Source organism: Penicillium argentinense (genome assembly GCF_028826775.1).
Source record: "Penicillium argentinense strain IBT 30761 chromosome Unknown utg000004l_segment0_segment0, whole genome shotgun sequence".
Classification (NCBI taxonomy): domain Eukaryota; kingdom Fungi; phylum Ascomycota; class Eurotiomycetes; order Eurotiales; family Aspergillaceae; genus Penicillium; species Penicillium argentinense.
Genome location: NW_026622663.1, coordinates 5,050,259 through 5,058,846, shown reverse-complemented (window position 1 = coordinate 5,058,846; position 8,588 = coordinate 5,050,259). Strand labels below are relative to the sequence as shown.

At 54.0% G+C, this 8,588-nt stretch overlaps 3 protein-coding genes across 3 annotated transcripts; 2 read left to right on the top strand and 1 right to left on the bottom strand.

Annotated features, from left to right (window-relative positions):
* Positions 1–1,793: 1,793 nt before the first annotated feature.
* N7532_004808 (uncharacterized protein) lies at positions 1,794–2,411 on the top strand (the record flags this gene model as incomplete). Its single annotated transcript, XM_056617302.1, has 1 exon — positions 1,794–2,411. The coding sequence occupies one exon, from the start codon at positions 1,794–1,796 to the stop codon at positions 2,409–2,411; it is 618 nt and encodes a 205-aa protein (XP_056477659.1).
* Positions 2,412–4,318: 1,907 nt separating this feature from the next.
* Positions 4,319–4,507, top strand: N7532_004807 (uncharacterized protein; the record flags this gene model as incomplete). The annotated part of the gene is made up of 1 exon (XM_056617301.1): positions 4,319–4,507. One exon carries the CDS (start codon positions 4,319–4,321, stop codon positions 4,505–4,507), a length of 189 nt encoding a protein of 62 aa, XP_056477658.1.
* Positions 4,508–6,923: 2,416 nt separating this feature from the next.
* Positions 6,924–7,863, bottom strand: N7532_004806 (uncharacterized protein; the record flags this gene model as incomplete). Its single annotated transcript, XM_056617300.1, has 2 exons — positions 6,924–7,740; positions 7,817–7,863. 2 exons carry the CDS (start codon positions 7,861–7,863, stop codon positions 6,924–6,926), a joined length of 864 nt encoding a protein of 287 aa, XP_056477657.1.
* Positions 7,864–8,588: the final 725 nt, after the last annotated feature.

Below are 8,588 nucleotides of genomic sequence, written 5' to 3'. Positions count from 1 at the left end.
CCCCTGGTCCGTGCTCTGGCTTTGGAATGTATTGCTGGTGGCTATTGCCTTCATTCACTGGACGTGGGTCGATATATATTGCTGTCCGTCACCGGCTGATCTATATATAATCCGTCGCGCTGATCGTGTCCCAATGACAATCTATCCGACATATTCGTTCCCCTAAATTGTAATCAAATCTTTGCTGCGGTGAAATCGTATAAAACGCCTATCTGGGCTGCATTCCGCCGCCCATGCCATTCGGCTGGAAATGGCCATGTGATTCAATATCGAACAAAACCTTAAACCCCATCAATACCCCTGAATATGTTCAATTACCCTTAACACCATCAACACTCACTACCCTGAACACTCACTTCCCTGAACACTCACTTCCCTGAACACAATAATCAAAACCCTCAATGCCCATTATATCCCTCAACACCATCAACCAATAACCCTGAACACAAATCTCCCTCTCCATACTGATAAACCCTGAACACCACGCTTTCATACATCCATCATATACTCTCTCAATCAAATCATCATATATTCTGCACTTCAACTACCCATTGCTATCAATCGCGACTCGATTCCTTGCCGTTTAAAATTTTTGACATGTCATGACGTGTGCCGGAACCCCAACGAAAATATATATCTGATCCGGTAAATATATATTTCAACATATCGGGTTCATTTTTTGCCACACTGTTTTCTTCACAATACGGCGTCCGTGACACTGATCTGGTCGATTGGATAATAATTCGTGCCTGGACATCCCCCGGATCCAATATCTACCCATTTCTGCTATATAACCGGCTGCCCCTGGGCTGCCGTGATGTGCCGCGCCGCTGTCTTTTGCATGCATCTCTCCGACCTCCCGCGGAACCGGAATACCAATCTTCTTGGACTGGAATATATATATGAAAATCATCCTGCATCTATTCCTGCTGGTAAAAAACAACCCTTGTGAAACGCCTACGTGATGCCATCAACATGACCCACGCCTCGAATCACTGGCCTTCTCCACCCCTCATCCCATCGTCAAACCCCGCCTGCCCAACTCGCCGCTGCCATTCATCCGCATACCTCGTAAACCGCTTCTGGAATTCCTACGCCCCGCCGTGCGTCCCCACCCTGCAATCCAATCATGCATCACCATCCTGCCTCCACCACTTCATCAATCCCTAAACCCGCCTGACCGCCCCGGACGCCCACGGGTCCGCCAAATCGCCTTCATGCGCTGTCAATCGGCATCACTCCCATCACACAACATCTCGGATATGCCCAAATCCTCCTTGCCATCATCGCACCGCCTCCGCTCATATCCATCAATCACCCCGTCCAAATATCCATCCAATCCCCGCCGTCGCCAACCGGGATCACCCATCTGCATATACTCCTCCACTCACACCTGGTTCGTGCTCTGGCTTTCCAATGTATATATTGCTGGTGGCTATTGCTCTAATGAACGTCCCCGGGATCGACATATATTGCCATCTGTCACCTGCCGAATAATATATAATCTATCGCGCTGATTGTGTCACAATGACAATCTATCCGAAATATTCTTTCCCATAAATTGTAATCAAATCTTTACTGCTGTGAAATCGTGTAAAACGCCTATCTGGGCTTCATTCCGCCGCCCCTGGGATTCGGCTGGTAATGGCGACCCCATCAAACACCCTGAACATGTTCAATTACCCTTAACACCATCAATCACCCTCAACACTGTCACTATCCCTCAACACTGTCAACAACCCTCGACGCCGATAACCCTGAACACATTGATAAAAAATCCCTCAACACCACCAATGTCCCTCAACACCACCAATGTCCCTCAACACCACCAATGTCCCTCAACATCATCAATATCCCTCAACATCATCAATATCCCTCAACATCATCAATATCCCTCAACATCATCAATATCCCTCAACATCATCAATATCCCTCAACATCATCAATATCCCTCAACATCATCAATATCCCTCAACATCATCAATATCCCTCAACATCATCAATATCCCTCAACACCGACAACACTGAAAACGTTGATCAAAACCCGCAACACCGACAACCCAACCGTATCTCCGCCATATTCTTACCATCGCCCTTTGACCATCCTCTATACTCCCGGAAAACCCACTCCCACCCTACCGCCCATCCACCCTACTCCCCCCCTTCTCCGCATCACCAATGCCCCTTCCTCCTCGCCAATTCACATCCTCTCACCATCTTTCCCCTCCATCTTTTTTACCCGTCCTTGTGCCCCCGGCCTATACGTCCCCCCCCGTTGCGGAATGTCCAATGCCCCTTCCTCCTCGCCAATTCACATCCTCTCGCCATCTTTCCCCTCCATCCTTTTTACCCGTCCGTGTGTCCCTACCCTATACGTCCCCCGCTGCGGAATGTCCCCAATATCCCTTTGAATATCAATCATCTCACCTCTTGCCCTATCCGCCGGACCCTCCCGGATATCATCACTGAATCCCTCCTATCGTGATGCCTCGATTGCCGCCTGCGATCATCCTTCCGAAATACCATCTTCACACCTTCGGATATTGACACTATGTGCTCATTCAAAACAATCACTTCTTCCTTCCTAATCATGGCAAATACGGTCACCCGACTGCGACACCTGCAACCGACAATATTAATTCCCTTAACATCCCTCAATATACACCATAATCGATCCGTTAATACCTCTTTTATCCGCCCTGGGAATTGCTACACTGCTTAATTACACCTCTGACAATCATAACTCGTGCCTCTCGACATGTATGTGCTAATAAACTGTAATATTAAAAACCCTGAACACACTGCTCACAAATCCTGCACACGTCTGTTAAAACCCCTGAACATCTCTGTTATACTCGGATGCCTGGGAACTATAAATGGGTCTCTGCTCTGGCTGTCTAATATATATATTGCTGGTGGCTATTGCCCTGATTTACGGGACCGCATTCGATATATATTGCTGTCCGTCACCTGCGGAATTATATATATTCAATCGTGTTGATCGTGTCCGAATGATAATGTACCGGAAATATTCTTTCGGCTAAATTGTAATCCAATCTTTACTGCTGTGGGATTGTATACAACGCCTATCTGGGCTGTATTCCGCCGCCCATGGATTCGGCTGGAAATGGCGACCCATCAAACACCCTCAACACCCGATAACCCTCGACGCCGATAACCCTGAACATATGGATTAAAACCCTCAACACACGGCTCACATATCCTGAACACGTCTCCAAAACCCCGAAATATCTCCGTTATGCTCTGATATCTGGAAACTGCAAATGTGTCCGTGCTCGGGCCTTCGAATATATATATTGCGGGTGGCTGTTGCCTTCATTCACTGGACCGGGGTTGATATATATTGCTGTCCGTCACCTGCCGAATCATAACCATGAACACGTCTACTACAATCCCTGAATATCTCCGTTATGCTCTGATATCTGGAAACTATAAATGTGTCCGTGCTCGGGCCTTCGAATATGTATACTGCTCGTCGCTCAATTTGCACTCTCGAACGGCGCCGGAATCGATATATATTGCGGTCTGTCACCTGCGGAATTATATATAATCGATCGTGTTGATCGTGTCCGAATGATAATGTATCCGAAATATTCTTTCCCGTAATTGTAATCCAATCTTTACTGCTGTGGAATGGTATAAAACGGCTATCGGGGCTGCTTTCCGCCGTGCATGGCATTCGCCTGGAAATCGCCATGATTCAATATCGAACAAACCCTACTGATAAATCTGAAAAAATCATATGGCATTCGAATTCGAAAATCGACTTCCGTGGCCTGCTGAATATCGATCAATGGCTTCCAACCGTGGTACCGCTGTCAACATCAACCCGAATCCACATCTACCGGCATCGTCGCGCCCTTGATATGCCCGCCGCAACCAAATGAACTCCTGCGTGATCTGCGCCCGTTTCCGTGCTGTATTCGGCGCCATCGGTCCCAAAAATCCTATCAACACCCCGTCGTCCTGCTCCACGTTCTGAACTCCCTGCGGCTAACCGCTGGAACCACCGCTGGAACCACCGCGGCGATATCTCCGCATTGCATATGGCCCTTTCACCATCATCACCACTGTCGGGATCAATGCCGTCCGAAACCCTTGACACCGATCCTGTACCGCCGGACTATGCTCCGTCGTGTGATCCGCCTGCGGGCATATGTATTGCGGCATCCCACGATGGAACCAACCTTCCACCTCCTGCTCATATATGCCTCGTCCTGAAATCGCTGGGATGCCGTGCCATGGTGTCGATCTGATAAACGGGCACGTTTAATGTCCTGCGGCCGGAATCGATGCCATGGGCAATCGGGATCCTATCTGGTTTGGCGGCCGTGATACTGGCGGTGGATGCGTGGTGCCGGCATGTGGTGACTCGGGCTCATGCTCGTATGATCGCTTCCTGCCCACGATGATGGATCTGGATGGCCTCTTCGATGCCGCCGCACAATGGGCTGCGTACTTTGTGCTAATGGCGAACTCAAACTGACACTGCTGTGGCCACTGCTGCTGCTGCTGGGCCGACGGGCCATAATGGAAACCTCATAACTCTGCACACCTCGGGTGGTCGTGCCATGACGGGCATCCTCTGGGCATTCTCAACGCCGGCGGCAATGGGGCTGGTATATACCGTAATGCCCCCGGGGGAATGATCAATATGAATGGCCCCGGTCATCACGGGCTCCTGGTCCTGCCATTCGGGCGCACATCCATCACATAATGACTCGGGTGGATACCGCCACAACGCTGCCGGGGGGATCCATCAATGTGCCCGTCTACATATGTATCCAACACCACACGCCGGCAATCGTGGACCGCACTCCATATACTCCACAACACCGACATGCTCCGCCACACTATGACCCTGCATCCAACGGCCGTTGCTCCCGTCCAACCCTTTGACCGTCGGCCTGGATGATCATGGCCTCGCTGGGTTGCCCATCGCATCCCGCGCCGCCACTCTCCTGTGCGTCATCGAACATCGTGCGTGGCTGACCGAATGAATGACACTCCGGATGGCGGGAATATCAATTCCCATGCCCAATGCGTGGTGGCGGTGATGGCGGCGCCGGGCGTGTCCCGCAATGCTTGCAATACACCATCGCGGTCGATTGTCATCTGGTGATACGCGGCACACCCTAATGACTCGGCCATCCGGGTGATATGGGCCACGGCGGTGCCATATATGATCACCCGGCCGGGCCGCGCGCGACGGATCCGATCCTGGATGAATGCAATCACCTCGGGCATATCCACCCACTGCGGCTGCTGTTGAATTGGGCCGGGGGCACGGTATGCACCCGATATGCCACATGGGGGCGATGGGGACGTCCTCGATGCCATGTCACGTCCCCGTCGGTCCACCCCATCCGCCGGCAACACTCGGGCTCCGCACTGGGGGCAATGTCGCGGTTAAACATATCATCTGCGTCTGCGCGGATCGTAACGGGCCGAATTTCTTCACTACTGGGCGGAATTCGTGGTCCTGGCTCAACACAACATGGCACTCGTCGATCACCATCCGATCCAACCGCTTCCACGTCCGCTGCCGGTCCATGAATCTCCGGACTTCATGACTTGGCACACTCTCGGGCGTGACTAATATAATGGACGCTCCATCGGGGGGCCACTGGCGATCCCACGCCGCACACGAAATCCCCACCTCCTGGCACCGGCGCTGCATGTCCCATCATAATGCAATCGATGGCAAACCCACAATGGTCATCCCGCCACGACGCACCCACACGGGCCACATGAATAATACACTGTTGCCACCCCCGGTGGGCATCACCGCGACAATCGGGCTCTCTCCGTGCTGGATGGACCGGAACTGGCTGCTCCCGCGTCCATACCGCCGGCCGACGGCAATGGCGATCTCCCGATATGCCTGGATGTTGATCGCGGTGCCATGTAACCCCGTGCGGGTTTGTGCCTTCAATATCTCCCGAATCGGGGAACTCCACTCCTTCTGTTTTTCGGGGTCGGGGACCAAATGTAATCGGCGCGTCGCTCGGTGGTGGCGGGCTGCCCACGGAACCCTCGCTGAAATGACTGCATGGCCTGGATAAACGGCAACACCAACCACAAATACCATATCACCAACTCCCCCAACTCCCGCGGTAAATATCGGCAAATCACCTGGTGTCATTGTTGATATGGAACCCTTTGATATCGGCTGACAAACATCACCATCCCATCATCAATGAACCCATTCCGGCGCTCTCGCTCGCTGTCGAATACTCAACAACTCGGGGGCACGGCTGGGTTGCCCGGCACATACGTGGATGCCCACGCTCAACATCTCCCGGATTGACGAACACACGGAAATACTGATGGATCTCCCCCATATGAAACTCAATGCCTTCGGGCGTGATGAACTGCCGGCGTAATGGCCCACGGCACACCCGCTGGATCAACCACTCCGATCCATTGACCGGCCACTGCGTGGGGGTCCTGGATGAAATTCCACCCTGGCTGGCGTCGTCGTATAAATGATCCCATGGAATAACGGGCGCCCGGCGGGCAAAACATCAACTGCCCAACCAATATCGGGCACGTCTTCCCCACCAACCCATGCACGAATCCACGGAAATCGCCCATGGTGAATGGATCTGCTTCTACCATAACTCATCCCCGGATTTCCATTCAATCTGGCCTTCCACGGGCGTGTCGGTGACCCGGCCGTATGTACGCAAATCGATCAACCACTGGATGGGCCCGCTGGTGTCGCGGCCTCGCATGACGCCGCACAATATTCTACAACCGCTGCTGGGACTGCGAAACTGATACTGGGCGATTGCCAATCATGGACTGGAATATATATATGAAAATCATCATGCATATATTCCTGCTGGTAAAACAACCCTTGTGAAACGCCCACATGATGCCATCAACATGACCCACGTCTAATCACTGCACCTCTCCCGTCCATCATATGCCCGCCGTAACCAAATAAACTCCTCCGTCAATTGCGACCGTTTCTGCGCCGTCCCCGGCGCGCGCTGTCCGAAATACTGAATCAACCCTTCATCATTCCGCTCCGGATCCACCACCCCGCGCGACGCCAATCGCTGGAACCATCGCTGCGTGACCTCCGCATCTCGCTGCGGCCCCTTGCCCATCATGGCCACCATCGGAATCAACACGGTGCGGTATCCTCGACACCGTTTTTGGACCTCCTCGCTATGGTCCGCGTGATGATCACCCAATGGACATATGTGCTGCGGCATGCCACACGGGAAATGTGCGGTATAATTGGCATACTGGACCTTCCCGCGGACCATCTTCATCCAATCCTTATTCGCCTGGGTTTCCCTGCTGGCTCCCCCGGCCCCGGTAAACCCACAACGCCACATCTCATGCGCATCATCATATCCCCTCTGCGTGCATGTCCAACACCGATGCACCCACTTGTCGACCTCACTGACCAAAAACGCTTCGTCGTCGAATCGGGGCCCGGCCGGACCGTGATGCCGCTGCGCGATGTGGGCGCGCTCAATGTCCTGCTGCCGGAATTGGTGTCGGATGTCCGTCGGGATGGTTCGGGGTGTGGTGGCGGGAATGGATGTGGGCTCGACCCTGGGGGTCGTGGGTGGTGCTGTCCTTGCTGCTGCTGCTGCTGTCCTCGCTGCTGCTGGTGCCGTCCTCGCTGCTGCTGGTGCCGTCCTCGCTGCGGCTGGTGATATAAACGGCACCTGGGACACAATACTCCCAGTATCACTGCTGCATGCCACTTGGGACGCAATCCTCTCACTCTCACTGCTGCATGCCACTTGGGACGCAATCCTCGCACTCTCACTGCTGCATGCCACTTGGGACACAATCCTCCCAGCATCGCTGCTGCATGCCACCTGGGACACTATCCTCCCACTATCACTGCTGCATGCCACCTCGGACATGCGCGTGGAAACGATCGGTGGCCCGGACACAACGGGGGGCGCAATGTCATCCGGCATGCCTTCATCTCCGTCAACCATCTCAATATCCTCATCCATCGCATCCGCCTCCCCCGGGGACGACGACCCCATCCGCGACTCGTGGTCCTCCCAATCGGGCTGGCATCCATGTCCATCACACACCGACTCCGGCACCGTGTCCCCGCATCGCTGGCGCTGGTATCCGCCAATCTCCCCATCCAAATATGCATCCAATATCACCCGCCGACACCCAATCGCGCCGCGGTCCATATATTCGACCACCTGCGTGTGCTCGGCCTCGGGGGCATCGTTCATCCAATACGGACGGATCTCCCGGCCCATCGTCCGGCCCTCGGCTTGCACGATGATGGCCTCGCTGGGCTGCCCATCCCGACCCGCCCGGCCACTCTCCTGCGCATAATCCAACATGTTCCGCGGCTGGCCCACGTGGATCACACTGCGGATGTCCGGAATGTCGATGCCCATGCCCAACGCACTGGTGGCGACGATCACGGCCCCGGGCTGGCGGCGGAACGTTTCCAACATCCCGTCTTTGTCGACCGCGTTGCGGTAAAATGCCGGGCACCCCAACTGCTCGGCCACCCGCGTGACATGCGACTGGACGGTGCCATACACGATCACCCGCCCGGGGTA